At 50.3% G+C, this 15,392-nt stretch overlaps 1 protein-coding gene across 1 annotated transcript in view; it reads right to left on the minus strand.

Moving 5' to 3' along the window:
- KIF3C (kinesin family member 3C) overlaps positions 1–14,711 on the minus strand; it is a 34,078-nt gene extending 19,367 nt beyond the window's left edge. The window contains exons 1-2 of the mRNA XM_019712710.2: positions 13,938–14,711; positions 11,928–13,778 (exon numbers count right to left, since the gene is read on the minus strand). Coding sequence (XP_019568269.2) covers positions 11,928–13,463 — 1,536 coding nt within the window. The 5' untranslated portion in view covers positions 13,464–13,778; positions 13,938–14,711. The remainder of the gene's footprint in view (positions 1–11,927; positions 13,779–13,937) is intronic.
- Positions 14,712–15,392: the final 681 nt, after the last annotated feature.

Raw genomic sequence — 15,392 nt, forward strand, 5'->3', positions numbered from 1 at the left:
CCAGGAGTGCAGTTTCCAGGCTCTCGGCCTCACGGGGAAAGGTGCTCACTCGGGTAGTAAATGGCCATCAACTGTGATTGGATGGCCATCAGCTGTGGTTAGTTGGCCGTCAGCTGTAACCAGTGACCAAGGTGGTTACTAATATAACTGCCGTGGCTATGCTAGCAGAAAGTGGGGACTAGCAAGAAGATGGTGTCTGAGCTAGCAAGCGCGGGTTGCAGTTAGGACAGCGGGTTGCGGATAGTGTGGCTCCTGCTTCCTGTGTCTCTAACCCAGCCACCAGCGAGACTATAGTGGTATGACTCCCCTATCTATGGCTCCGTGGGTGTTCCTTTTTGGCCTCACCCTATCCTGCGTTCTTATGTGGGGAGCGGGACCAGAGACCCCGCCTGACACCCTGCATGACATGTACTCATTAAAATGATGCCTGTGAGCAATCAGTTATAAGCCAAAAAAAGGGGGGGGGGCGGAGTCAATCTCTATTGTTCCCCAAGACATTGGTTTAATATGCTGCTGCCACAGCTAAAAAAACAAACAAAAAAAACCCAGTAGTGTCTGGCCAGGTACCATCATGAAGGTGTGTTGGAAACAAAAGTCATTCTACCCTCATATAAAACCATGATGCTGATGAATGTGGAGAACTGTGCACACTTCCCTCCCTGTATCTCTGGAGACAAAACGGAGAGAGAAGATTCAGAGAAAGTGGCCAAAACCATCAAGAGAAGGGCTATTCTAAGAAACTTAGAAAATAGGACTCCTTCGTCTGCAAAGACAAAGGAAGGTTAAGAGGATAGGCTGGGAAACTGTAAAATCAAAACAGGTGTGAAAAGCAAAGATCCAGATTTTCCAATCAATCCTAGGGTAAGAGTTTATACCTTGATTCTTTAGGACAAGGGAAGTTCTACTGCTTACAGAAAGTAACACATTTATAGAATCTGATACTTCAGGCGCAATGGATTAAATACTTAACCACTTATTAAGGGATTCTGGGGACACATTTTTAACTTTTTATTGCCTTCCTCTCCTTTCAGAAAAAATTGCACTAACATCAAAATAACCAGAGAAAGAAAACAAAATGAGAAAAGACTTCGCATTTCCTTCACCATAGCCAAACATCTTCCTTTATTTTCCCCACTTTTTCCAGAGTTTTTCATATGTACACATCATTTTTTCACATCTATAAAGATGATATAAATATAGGCTTAGGTCCTGCTCTTTCCACCTTATCAAATATCTCGTGTATTGTCTGTTACTTCCATAATGTTTATGAGTTTAATGCATAATATATTTAGAGTGGATAATTTATAATATATTTAATTAATCCCTATTAAAGATTATTATTGGTTGTTCAAGGTTTAAAATAAACACCCTTGTGCATATAAATTTTTGCCTTTTTAGATTACTCTTTGAAGAACATTTCAGGAGTGGATAAAGGGTTATAAACATTTTGTGTATCTTAGAACATACTGTCAAGTTACCTTTCTAACAGTTTACACCACTTAAACTACTGCCAGCAATAAATAATGGAACCACTTTATTAGAATGTCATATGCATGATTATCATTATTTTCAAAATCTGCTATAATAAAAGATATAAAATCGAGCCTCCCCATTTATTTTACATTCCCTATACATTCGAGGTGGTCTTGTGGAGGTCTGATCTCCCTTTCACAATATACCCATTTATGCTTTTTTTTGGTGGTTTTTAAGTGAGTAGGTGGACCTCAGATTCAAAACAATTCTGTTTATTCAACCTCCGCATTCTCCAGCTACCCACACCTACTCTCATGCTCATTCAAAATCCTGCCTGACAATGTCCAAATGGGTTCAAAAACTGGGTAACTAACCCATTTGGACGTTGCCAGTCAGGCCTGGAATTTGATGCATCAGCTAAGACTACCTGGCCCCCAAGACCCAACCCTCCTCCTCCCCCATCCCCGTGACCTGACTCCCAGGACTGGGTTCTGTGTTGGTTCCTGCTAATCTGCCCGACTGTTAGACCTCCTCCTTGGACCCAGAACTCGGCTTCAGGTTCGCTCCTCCTGGCTGAGCCCTGGGCTCCAGGACGAGAAGTCCTGAATGGCGCCTCCTGCCCCTTATCACCCGCATTCTGTTTGTCCACTGCCTGCCTTGCCAGGAACCCAGCACAGGCGTGGTCTGAATAACTGAATTTGCCTTATCACTCGCGCGCCAAGTCGTGCCCAATTGCCCAGCCCACGTGATCGGCCAAAACTGCCTGACAGAACTCATGTTGTGCTAGAAGAGGGGCTAGTCCTGGCATGAAATCTGTGGGTGGGCCTCAATCCAGAATCCAGGTGCAAGGTCTGAGCCCCCTCCTTCTCCCAAACCTCAACTCACACTGTCTGCTTCACCCCCACACTCTGAAATATGTCACGTATGAGATTCAATTCTTTGCTTAGAAACAGGGTTATTTTTTTTGTTTTGTTTTGCTTTTAATTTCCCCCATTTCTCTGAGGATACCAGTGGCCACCTTCTCCTTTTCCTCAGAGATCTCTATCCTTAACTGTCACCTCTGGAGGGCAGGGAGGACAGGAATGCCTCCAATACCTAGGCCCATTTCAGGCTGGGGGGCGACTAAACAGAGAGTCTGGGAGTCTGAGGGTCCTGGTTCCCCAGGAAAGCTTCCCTGGAGCTCTGAACGGCCCACACTAATGCTGCCTTTGTGATCTCTCAGAGCAAAGGAGAACAGGTGGGTGGAGTCTGTGCACAAGACTGGGTTTGGTCCTACTGGTTCTAAATGAGTCCAGTGTCACTAAAAGGCCAGCAGAGGCTGTGGGGGCGGAAGACACAGTTCTGGGAGCTCCAGGGCACCATGGTCTGACTCTGGAGAAAGGGATACAAATCATAGAGTAGCTAAGGTGACCTCAGGCAGTCATCAACCCCAACCCCCTTAGCTTTACAAATGAGGAAACTGAGGCCCAGAGATGGAGTACTCTAAGCCTGGAGTTCATAATTAAGGAATTTTTATGTGTATCTGCTCCAATATTGACTATGCACTTTCCAGATAATTTCCCAATTTGATCAGGGCCTCGATTCCAGGTATTAGAGGCAGGTCAGCTGCTATGACAACTAACAGCCAAGATCACCACAGGGACATGCCCGCTTGCAGACACAGCCTGGGGTAGTCAGAGGCTCATCTTTTCATATTCCAGGAGCAACTGGAGTATAAAACCAGAAGGTGGAGAAAGGAGGCCCCACTACTCATTAAGTGCTGATCTGGAAAGCCAGAATGTAGATAGCCAGGCCCAGCCAGCCACTCCTCTGAGAAGATACCATCAAGTATAATTTTACAAGGACAGAGAAGGCAAACAGGCCCTGCCTGGCCACTGCCAGCTAATCGGTGACATTTTGCAGGAGAAAGGAGTCTCAGATGCAACTTGCCATGTGCCTGCAGCTGGACTAGGTTCTTTTTACATTAATCATCCGATTTAATCATGACAAGAACCTTAGGAGATAAGTCTGATCCCTACTTGACATAAAAGTACAGCTCAGACAGGTGAAGTGACTTGTTCAAGGTTATGGTGCCAGTAAATGGCAGAAGTTACACTTGAACTCCCAATTCCAGGTCCAGTGTCCTTTGCCCTCCTCCACATCTTTCTCCCAGCTTCAGGCAGGAAAGCACCTTGGAGAGAAGCAGTATTTGGTATTGGCCCCTTTGCCAGCTCAGGAACCACCAGGAAAGCTCAGAGCACCATTTCTTTCTCTTCCAGCTGAAACAGGCAGGGATCTGCCCATCTACTTCAGAGAGCAAACCATGAGCGCGTCAGATCCGATCCTGATTCATCTTTCCCCGTTTCCCTTGCTCAGCTGTGGTGTTCTAGGGGGCTCCTCTTCAGCCCCAGGGATGCACATCCCGCCAGACAATAGATGCTGCTACAGAGTCAGAACTGGAGGAGACCTAAGGATGCACGAAGCGCAGACTCAGCATTTTACAGGAGTCAGAGGGCTTAGGCGGGTTGTGCCGGGTCATGCAGCCTCCAGCTCCCAGGCAATGCTTGGTCCTCCCTCTCCAGCTCTCACTACCTCTCATTCAGGCCATTCTCTAATCCTGGGCTCCTGACCCACTGCTTCCAAGGTCAATCAGCAAATGGTGCAGAAAGCAAGGAAAAATCTATTGACCATTTTTTAGAGTCCTTGGGAGGGGAAGTGACTTGTCCAAGGTCACAGGATTACCAATAACGGGGTATCACTGAGTATTATTATCCACCGTGGATTTCCCTCAATTATTCATTATCTTTAAGCCAACCTTCCAGTTAGGTGTTAACACTTTTATAATTTTCCTCCCTTAAAAAACTTAGATCAGCTTTTATTTAATTAACAAAGTAATATATGCTTACTATAAAAAAAAGATAAAAGTAAAAAAAAGGTAAAAAATAAAAGTACTTCTCCCTATTGAAATACTTGGAGATAACCACTATTAGTTAGTTCTTATTATTCCTGCCAGAAACTTCAGTAATTTAAAAACAAAGTCAACTATAATCAGTGATTTAGGTTTTCAGCCATGGGTACTCAAAAAGATTTGTTGATGATAGGAATGAATGGCACTCAGCTGAGGTCAGAGGCGGGGCTTTGCATCACATGGAAGGACAGAGATGAGTTAAGCATCTCAGCCTACACGAGCTCCCACGGGGGCCTGTTAGCCAGGGACCTGGCATGAATCCTTCCTTTCGAGTTGGTGTCACCACGTGGGCAGCCCATGGGCTCTGGAGTTGGGCAGACATAGGCTCATCTTCTGGACCTAACACTTCCGAGGCATACGACTGGGTTGTTCCTCACTTAAGGTACCTCAGGGTCCCCATTTGTCACCTGGAGATTAAAATGGTTCTACTTCACGGTTCTATCGTTGAGGACTGAATAAACAACGCCCATGATAAACAGAGCAGAGTGCTTGGCATTAAACATGCACTAAAGAGATGGTTATTACTACTACTCCTGTTATTACTCTGCAGGTCCACCTCAAGAAAGGAGAAAGCCTTCAGGTCGATTACCTAGTGCTATAGAAACAATTCAACCCAGAGCCTGGTACTCCTCTGTTGAGCACATCTGGAAGGAAAGAGAGACAACTAGAAAGGGAGACAACTCTTTAGTGTGACCAGGAGTCAATGACCAGGAATGTCGCAGGATATTAAAAATTCTAGATACAGCAAACCACAAGTGCAGGTGGCTGATAAGCTCCGAGCACAGGGGTCTGCCTTGCATAGCCCGTGGGGCTGAAGGATCTGTGAGAAGAGGAGCCCTTTTCTTATCCACTCACACAGGCCACCTGGTTCAGCAGCTCTCAGAAGTGCCCCAGACTGGCCAGGTGCAGCAGGCTGGCAGGGCACAGGTGGGAGAAGGGTGCCCTTCTCGAGCTGAATTCCAGGCCCTTCCTCCTAGCCCGCAGAGCACAATGAGGACATTATCACAGCTACTTCATCCAATCTTGCACTATCTGGGGGCTGAAAATGACTAAGAGCAATATGATAATACACTCCTCCAGCCAACACACATCAAGAGAAACCCAATACTGGACCAAAACAAGGCCTGTTGAGCCTTCATATAACTTGAAGCCCAGAACCTCTGATGGAAATGTATTAGTCTTCTATACTTTCTGCTGGTCACATCTTTACAAAATTCCCCCAGTCGTCACAACAATCCTGGTAACTGATCACACCCGCCAGGGACAGATAGGAAGGAGTATAAGTCACTGCTTCCATCAATGCCAAGAGGCCTGGGATTCTGACCTAGATGCCAGACCCAGCTTGGAGCACTGGGCACCTGTTGTCACTGGGTTCCCTCAAAGATCACGGATGACTCGGCGGGGATGGGGTCGGGGTGCACACTGTCCCTTGATCACTAGCCCACGCATCTCAGAGTACTGCTGTCTGCGTATCTCTAACGTGCAGCGGGAATGAGACTAGCTTTAGGAAAGTAGATGCTCCCTAGATTATTGGGGAGTCTCTGGAAACTGGGTACAGCCCTATTTGGGGACTAACCAAGACCAGGGCAGTGTGATGATATGGAGTATTTAACTCTCTCCTATTCAGTACGTTCTCTCCCAATTGGAGTTTCTTCTCCCCAGAAACCCTGCTGTGCGCCCCCTTATCCACTCTTCTTCCTTCTTTTTCCCTGACTCTGTAACTAACTCCATTTTTCTTTTCCCATTTCACTGTCTCCCTTTACTTCTTTCCTATTTTCTTCTCTCTTTCCTTCTTCACATTGTCTTTCTCTAATTGGCCATAATAGAGAGCTGAAAAATATCTTTTATTTTTGAATTCATACATTAAATTTAAATCCCGATCTTAATTTTCAAGAAAGATAAGCATTTTGAAAAATAAAAAAATAAAAAAGACGAAACATTTTATATTTTGCTTTAGAAGATGCTATCTCAACAATTAAGGACTTTTAAGAAGAGGGACTTTGACAATCACCCTATTCAATGGCTTTTCTCAACATGAATCCCTTTAGAGCATCTCTGACATTCAGTTTCTCCTTGAACAATTCCAGGGATTGGAGTCCATTCATTACCTCTTGAAACAGCCCAGTTCTAATCGTTACAAAGTTCTTCATATTGAGCTTAACCTGCTCCCATAACACCCACTTCCTGCTGCCCAGGACAAAAACAGTGCAATCAGCATAATGGCAGTGAGGCACATATTAGGATCAAAGGATAAGGGCAGACCAGCTGGTTGTGAGGTTCTCCCACTGGAGTAGCTTGGGCAGGAAAATTGAAGAGATATATTATAGCCAGACTCTGGTGGGCCTTGAATGCCAGGCTAAAACGTGTTGTGTTTTGGCATATTAGGAAGTTGGCAAGTGAAAACTCCCATTTTGTCAATTGGAGATAACAGTACAAAGTATGCCAGGAACTGTCCAAAGTGCTTTGATGTCAATTATCTCATTTAATGCTCCAAATAGTACTGACATAGGTACTATTATCCCATTTTATAGATGAAGAACTGAGGTCTCAAAACTAGTAAGTCACTAGACCCAGGCCTGCCTGACGCTGATGCCCATGCTCTGAACACAGCACTCGACAAAATGTTAGCAGACAGACCAGAACATGAGGCCTCAATTTGGGAGTGACTCATACAGAGAGAGAGAGAGAGAGAGAGAGAGAGAGAGAGAGAGAGAGAGAGAGAGAGAGAGAGAGAGAGAGAGAGTCAGAATAGAGGACTGCAGGCTCAATTTAGCCCTCTACTTCTAAAGATGAGCCCCCAATATCCATTTCCAGCCTTGTGCTTGCTTCTAACTTCCACTGATCCATTGCCAGCTGCCCACTGGATTTTGTCACCACAAATTCAACACGTCTACACCAGCTCCTGTCATTTTTCACCACCTTCCCAACAACCAGTTCCCAACCTGATATTCCTAATTCTTCAAGCATAAAAGAGGGTCATATTTTGTTATCAAACCGACCTGGACTCAACTAGCGTTGCCATATACAAACCATGAGGCCTTGGACAAGTTACTGAACCTTAATGGGTCTGCTTTCTCATCTATAAAGTGGGAACAGTAACAGGACCTTTCTTGGAAGGTGCTTGTAGAGATTACATGAGATAACTTGTCTATAATACATACTATAGTGCTTGGCACCTAGTAAGTATTAGGTAAATGGGATTATTCTTGCTATCACTGTTGGTTCTCAGGTTGAAAACTCCCTCTCCTGTATACCTTTTTATGGTTAACCTGATGCTGAGAGGTGGGAGGAAGAGGGACCCCAAAAGGGATGGTAAAAAGTCAATGCAGGGGTGGCCGCATGGCTCAGTTGGTTAGAGCGCGAGCTCTCAACAACAAGGTTGCTGGTTCAATTGTCACATGGGATGGTGGGCTGCGCCCCCTGCAACTAAGATTGAAAATGGCGACTGGACTTGGAGCTGAGCTGCGCCCTCCACAACTAGATTGAAGGACAGTGGCTTGGAGCTGATGGGCCCTGGAGAAACACACTGTACCCCAATATCCCCCAATAAAATTTATTAAAAAAAAAAGTCAATGCAGTTTGTGCTCCCTCTGGCTTTGGGGCAGTAGGTCTCTTTTCTACACCCAGAGAGAGAGTTGGGTTCTAGCCAAGACCCCCTGCTCTTCACCCTCCAGACCTACTTACTTGGAGATCAATAAGCAATGCTGTTGTTTCTACCTCTTCCGCTCCTCTTTAGTTCAACGAGTCTGCATTCTGTGTCATTGCAGCCCTTGTCTCCCCCAAACACCCTCCTTTTCTTCTAAGTATCTAGAATCAAAGTTTTAGAAATCGTCTAGTCCAATCCCTCAAAAAATGAATTTTAAAATTAAAGCAGTCATTAAAAAATTTTTTTCTCACCCAAGTCGAGTCAAGTAGGCTCCTTCCAAGCAATCTGCACGGATTCACCAGTTCTCATCGCAGAATGTGCACTGTGCACAAACACTTGAGTTTTCTCTGTGCAGAGCCCACCTCAGCATGGGTCTGTCTGGGACTTCCCTTACTCCCCTCCCTCACGGGCCTAGTTTGTTGTCCAGCCCCCCAGAGACATCTGTAAGTATCATTTGCTAATGATTGACAACAAACAGGGCACTGATCACAATCACAAACCCTCACACATTTGTACCCCCTAAGATCCCCTGAGGCCCACGGTAAATATGAGAGGAGAGATGAAAGGAGACTCTAAGGAGAGAGGCGTGGTGTTTGTATACAGTGAGGGGAGAACAAAGGGAACAGGGAGCCTGGAGGTGGCAGACAGGGAAAGCAGGCGAGACAGACAGTTAGATGAGTCCGAGAGTGAATGAGGGCACTGGGTCGCATTAGCTATCGCTTAGCTGCCCCCAGAGGGTGGTGTGAACTGGAAGAAGGGAATGGGAGAGGCGAGAAGGGGAGGTGTGAACTGGAAGAAGGGAATGGGAGAGGCGAGAAGGGGAGGTCATGCCAGAACCAGAGTGGGTTGTAGATGGGGAGCAAAAAGCTCAGCTCATTTCCAGGAGGGACCTGAGCTCCAGCCTTCTGATCTGGTCTTGCCACTGGTGTCCTTGAGTTTTTCTTGCCTGGCTCTGCTCCCAGGGCTGCGGAGTTATGGCAAGGCAACTGGGATGGCAGGGGAAGGAAGGAGTTAAGCTAACTGCAAAGATGTCAGCTCCGGAGAGCACCAGACCCCTGCTTGTGGCTGCAAATACCCTGTGTTATTTGGTGCTTTCAACATATTTCAAAAGCCCTCACACTAATGATTTCATTTAGTCTTCAGCACAACCCTGTGAAATAAGCAGCCCTGGGATTATCTCTAACATGTTCCTTCTCTCTTTACCCTGTGGATCCCTCAAGAGCCCTCAAATTGTTTCCTCCATCCTAGAAACACCTAACACTGAACCAGGTGGTGCCACAGAGGCTACAAGGAGGATGGGGTCCTCTGTCTAGACTCCATTCTGGGCTTGCTCATTGCTCTGTCCTGGGCTGGGCCTGATGAGAAGTCACAGGATATGGAATCATTCCCCTCCCGGAATTTCCCAGCCACCCCTCCCCCTTTGCTTACATCTGAAAGCCTGGCACACAATAACCATTTCACCCACTCCCCCGAGAGCTATGTCAGACTTCTCCTCCTTAGGGAATGGAAACCTGAGGCCTCAGAGGCAAAGGCCTTTGCCCTGAGTCACATAGTGAGCAAACATGGAGGGCTCCATGATGACTTAGAAAGAACACAGGTCTGGGGCCATCAAAAAACCTGGGTTCCAGTCCTGGCTCTCCCACTATCATCCAGGGTCACTGAGACAGTCACTCAACCTCCCCAGTCTTGGTTTTCATTAACTGTCAAATGGAAATAATACTTATCTCTTGGGGTTGCTGGGAGATTATAAGAGATCAAGATGTCCAAGTATTATATAAAAACGAATTACCCTGATTATCAAGTAGCATAGGTAACATCGGGACTCTGTGTAATGGAAAGAGGCTGGGCCAAATATAGCGTCGGAGCTCTCCTTAACTTACCTATGTGGCCCTGGGCAAGTCCCAGGCTCGGTTCTCCAGGGCCCTTGCCAGCTCTGAGGGCTATGCCTCTGGTGCAGGACTTCTGGCATGAGCTGCCCTGATCTCTTGACTGTCCTATTATCTGTGCCTCACACTGCCTTAGATCCACGAATCTTACAGAGGGAGCCAGTCAGTCGCCAACACTGGGAAATCCCATTGTTCCCAGTGGGAAGAATCCTTTGGAGTCTTAGCTCCGTCCCCTCCACCCATTTCCTCAGGGAATGAAGTCTGCTTCTATCCTCTCTTAGCCTCCATTACCTCCCAGCCTTAAGGGGTGGTGGTGGGGTGTGAAGGGGAGCAAGGGGTGTGGCAGTGGGGTCATTCTTGGTAATGACCCCAATGACAGATGGCCCATGTAAGATTTCCCAGTGGAAAGCAGCAGACTCCCTGGATTCCCTTCCTCCTAGGGAGACTGACTGTCTTGCCTTTAACATCCTGCTTCTCTCAGATGGACCCACATGTGCAGGCTCCTGATTGTTTCTTTGAGGAAGTGGCTAAGCATAACCCTTTCTGAGCTCGTGGAGGTGAGTTAAATATTCAATCTGCAAGGCCAGAGCCCCTGGTGCAGCAGCAGTCCCATAACACAGACAGTGGCATCCAGCTCATCTGTCACCTTCCAGCGGCTACAGCTCTCCCTCTCCAGACTGGGCTTCCCTGCCTCAGGAGCCCATGCTCCTGAGAAGGAATAAGGAATGGCAATGTTTGGCTTTCCCCAGGAAGCGAGCAGCTCATGGTTCCTTGTGTCCTTCCTCCCACCCGCGAGTGTCAAGGACTCCAGGGACCTAAAAATGCCAGGAACATCTGCAGCACTGAAATTTAGCAGGTCTGTGGCTGGCCTGTTGGGGCCTCTGCAGCTCAGCTCCACCTCCGGCCTGGAGGCTCCCAGGGGAGGATCAGCTCCGGAAGGACAGAGGCCCGGATACCTCTCAGGGCGCCGGGGAACTGGATCTTACTGGGATAAGGCTTAGGTGTGGGGGTCAGCTGGTTTGCTTCTCAAATTAATACAGGTCAAAAATGATTGGGTGGGAAGAGTCTCAGAAATCTCCCAGGCCAACCTTCTATTTTACAAAATCAGAAACAGGCTTGAGGAAAAAAGGAAGCAACTTACACAAGGTCTCTCAATAAGCTGTAGAAGAGCTGGGCCGAGGCTCTAGGTCTCCGGTGTGGAGCCCGATGCTCTTTCCACCCTCTGAGTGATTCCTCAAATGATACCATGCAGTGGCACCTGCCCTGCGTGGGCCCCGTGGACTGCTTTCGCAGGGAGCAGAATCCATTCCTAGTCCCCCCTTGCCATCCAAGAACTGAAAGAGCACGAGGCCCATGGGTTCCTGCTCAGCTCTGCCACTTCGTAGCACGGAACCATGGTCATATCATTTCTCTGAGCCTTAGTTCCTCACCTGGAAAATGGGGATTTGAGGACCAGCACCCTGGATGGCTACTGTAAGGATCAAATGAGATCGTGTACGTGGGGCATTTTGTTAACTGTGAAATGCTATCCAAATGTCAGATATTATTAAAACAGTGTAAGGTCTGAAGGTGCTGCAGAGGGAGGTCACAGGGAGGAGGCTCTGCAAGAGTGAGAACCCACCCCAGATGAGGCTGAGGGCCTGCCTGGCTGTCCCGTGGACCTGACCGCTACTAGGGGCCACTGGCAGAGACTGACATGCAGCAGGGCAAACCAGCCCAAGCTCATTGAGACCACCTGCCTGCGTTGCTGTGTGTGTGTGTGTGTGTGTGTGTGTGTGTGTGTGTGTGTCCGTCCTCTTAGGTGCCCCTGGGAGGCTCTGCCTGGAATTTACCTGGCTGCTCCAGGGGAGTATTTGGTAGGAAGGCAGTGTATGGTGCAGGGGGAGGACACCATGCTTCAAGACATGTCACAGACCTGCTGGCTCAGATCCCTCTGGGGACCTTTGGATGCCCCTGCTCCCTCTGGGGCCCTTACCTTGTACTTGGCTGCGAGCAGCTCTGTGGCCTGCTGCTCACGTCTCAGGTCCTCCAGCATCTTCTCCTTCTCCTCCAGCAGCTTCTGCTTCTCCTCGCTCACCAGGCTGCGGTCATCTTGGATGGCCGCCTTCTCCTCCTCCAGCCGCTCCTTCTGCTCCTGCAGGTAATTCTCCATGTTCTTGTCCAAGGCCGACTCCAGGACGGGCGGGGGCGGGCGGTGGTTGTTGTTATTGTCATCCTCCTCTTCGGCCACCCAGGCCTCGATCACTGGCCCCTCAGGGTACCCGGCCGGGGCTGACACCGCCTTCTTCCTGCGGCTGCTCTTCCTCCGGAGCCGCTTCCCCAGCATCCCTTTCTTCTCCAGCTGAGCCTTCAGGCGGGCGATCTCCTCCTGGAATTCCCGCAGCAACGTGTCCTTGGGGTCTTCGTTCACCCGGGGCTTGTTCTTGATGTTCTTGGCCCGGTTGGCAAAGCGCAGGGTGGAGAGGCTCTCGTCGTAGCTGTGAGAAGCTGGCCCCAGGGTGGCCACCATGATGGTCTTGGCGTTCCCCCCGAGAGAGTCCTGGAGGAGCCGGGTCAGCTTGGAGTCCCGGTAGGGAATATGGGTGCTCCTGTTGCCCGCCAGAGCAGCGATCACGTTGCCCAGGGCAGACAGCGAGAGGTTGATTTTGGAGGCTTCCTTAGGCCTCTCTCCCCCACCACCGCCCCCTCCACCGCCGCCAATCCCGGTGGACTGTGTGGTCGTCCCCCCAGCTGTGTTGGGGCCTGCCTTATTCTGCCGCTCACTGCCAGCCAGGTCCACCAGATTGAGCTTGCCCACACGGATGTGGTCCTGGCCATCAGAGCCACGCTCACTGCACTCCACAGTGATGACGAAGATGGCATGGGAGCGGGAGCTGACCTCATTCATGTGTGTGCTGCCCACCGCCCGGGTCTGGTTCCCCAGGTTCATCACGTGCTCGATCTCCTTGACATTCTTGGTGACGAAGGAGGAGAGGTCCTTGATGTAGACACCTGTGTCCGGGTTTTCCTTCAGCTCCAGCCTCTTGCCGGGCTCCTTGGAGAGCAGGTCTCGAATCTCCTCCTGGTAGATCTCCAGGTAGGAAGCCCTGACCAGGTACTGCTGGTTTTGGGAGCGCGAGATGTGGGTGAAGATGTGCTCGAAGGCATTGGGGATGACCCCACGAAGCTCCGGTTCCACCCAGGTCCCTTGCATGGTGTAGGTCTTGCCAGTGCCCGTCTGGCCATAGGCAAACACTGTGCCATTGAAACCCTGAAGCACAGAGTCTACCAGGGGCCTCACAGTTTCATCATACAAATCAGCCTGCTTGGAGCTGGCATCATACACGGCATCAAAGGTGAAGGTCTTGGGCAGCTCCCCCAGGGCAGCGCGGGGGTTCCGCAGGGTCACCTGGCCCAGTTTCACATCCATGGTCAGAATCTGCTCGTGACCAGCAGCGTCCTCCTTCCGGCTGAGGGGTCGGCACCGGGCCACCACCTTCAGGGCCTCGCTGGCCTTGGTTTTACTGGCCATCTTGCTCCTCTATCTTTCCCGGCCCGCGGCCCCCTCCGCAGCCCGGGCAGTCCGGTGGTCCTCCCTAGGTAGGTATCAGCAGGGCCGGCCCAGCCCCCAGGCGCAGCTCTTCAATCTGCATGCAGCCTCCTAGGGTGGGGATGCTGGGAGGTGGCCCCGCCGCTGCTGCAGTCCGGGCCTCCTCCAGTCTCCGCTGCACCGGCTGGGCACAGAGAATTAGGCAGAATCCCCGGGCAGCTGCGGGAGCCGCGCCGGCCGAATGGCAGTGCCGGGAGCCCGCCCCATGCTGGGGCAGAGGAGCGCTGCCGTAAACAGCTATGGCAACAATGAGATAAAGGAAGAGGAAAATGGGATGGGGGTGGGCGGCAGGGCTGTCTTCTCCTCCTCCTCCACCCCCGCCTCTAGGGATCCATGGCGGTGGCAGCAGGTCCTGGGCGGCCGGGGGTCCCGGCCCTCCAGAGGTCAGAGGCTCACCTGGAGTCCTCTCCCCCAGCTGGGGGATCATTCATCGCAGCCAGCGCTGCTGCTGCTGCCTCTGCCTCCGCCTTCTCCGCTGCCGCCACCCGAGAATGAGAGAAAAACAGAAGGGGATGGGGCGGAGCAGCGGCGGCGAGAGTGATGTTGCAGCCGCGCTGCGGCCCCAGCTAAGCCGCCCGGCTGGGGTGGGGCAAGGGGAGGGGCCGCGGGGCGGGAGATGCGAGCCCAGCGCTGCCGGTGCGCGGGGTACAGGGGTGCATCGCCGACCCGCACCCCCGCAGACCCCTCCGGAATGACAGGCTCGGGGGCCGACCCACGTCCTGCGCCCACCAGGCGGGTGCAGCGCAGCCACCGCCCGCCGTCACCCCACTGGGCCTGAGCATGCTGGGAGTTGTAGTCCTGCCTTTGTTAACCCGGATCCGGCAGGTTGCTGCTGCCTTCCCCAGTCCGGGAGGCCCCACCCTTTCTGGCATGCAACCGCCGGGAATGACTGCTGAGGTTGCAGCCGCTTACCTGGTGGGGGAAAGGGGGTGATACACCACCCAACATTGTTGCTCCACAGCCACCATCCTCCATCTCTCCAATGTTCCAGCCTTTCTGCTTGCAGATGGTACATGTCACTGCTCCCTTTCAGGGTGTCGCCGGGTATCCTGACTCCCAAATATTTCTTGACTCTGTCCTTTCTTCTCCCTACCCTGGTTTACTTCTGGCCTTCCTCTTCTCCCTCCTGGAAACACCTTCCAGCTGATTCTCTCCTCACCTGTTCTCTGCTCTTGCAACCTGGTCCCCTCCCCTCCTCCTCCACCTTCCCTATTGTATAAAAGGCACTGCATCTTCTGACCCCTGCCTTACTTCCCAGCCTCCCTTCCAGCTACTCCTGTACAGAATCTGTATTCAAAGAGTTATCCAGCACCTGCCAAAACCCAGGTCCCATTCAAGGAACTGGAGCTTCCTGTCCTCAAGGAGCTCCCATTCTAGAAACCATGTTTTGTTTAACTGGCTGTGCCATGCTGCGTCTTTATGCCTTTGCCCAGAGGACCCTGTCACCCTCTGCACTTGCTGCCCTGCCACTTGGGAGTTCAAGCACCTCCTCTGTGAAGCCTTCCTGACCAATGTCTTTTCCGTAGCAGAAACAGACACAGAATTTGCATAAAACAAAACTTGGGTTCCAGTTCCAGTTCTGACCTTTACACAGTTGTGTGAATCGGGGCATCACTTACCTTGCCCCAGCCACAGTTTCCTATTCTGTTTAAAGAAATTAGGACAGGGGGAGAGAAATAATACCTACTTCAGGGAGTGGTTGTGAGGCTCAAATGAAACAATGAATCATAAAGTGTTGTACCAATGAGAAGACTTATTTTTAAGTAAGCCCTTAATAACGCACATAGCCTTGGCTTGCCTGATAGTTCCTGCTTCCTCCAGCATTCTGGATATGCCAGGTCTGCGCTTGGT

Source organism: Rhinolophus sinicus, linkage group LG05 (genome assembly GCF_036562045.2).
Source record: "Rhinolophus sinicus isolate RSC01 linkage group LG05, ASM3656204v1, whole genome shotgun sequence".
Taxonomy (NCBI): domain Eukaryota; kingdom Metazoa; phylum Chordata; class Mammalia; order Chiroptera; family Rhinolophidae; genus Rhinolophus; species Rhinolophus sinicus.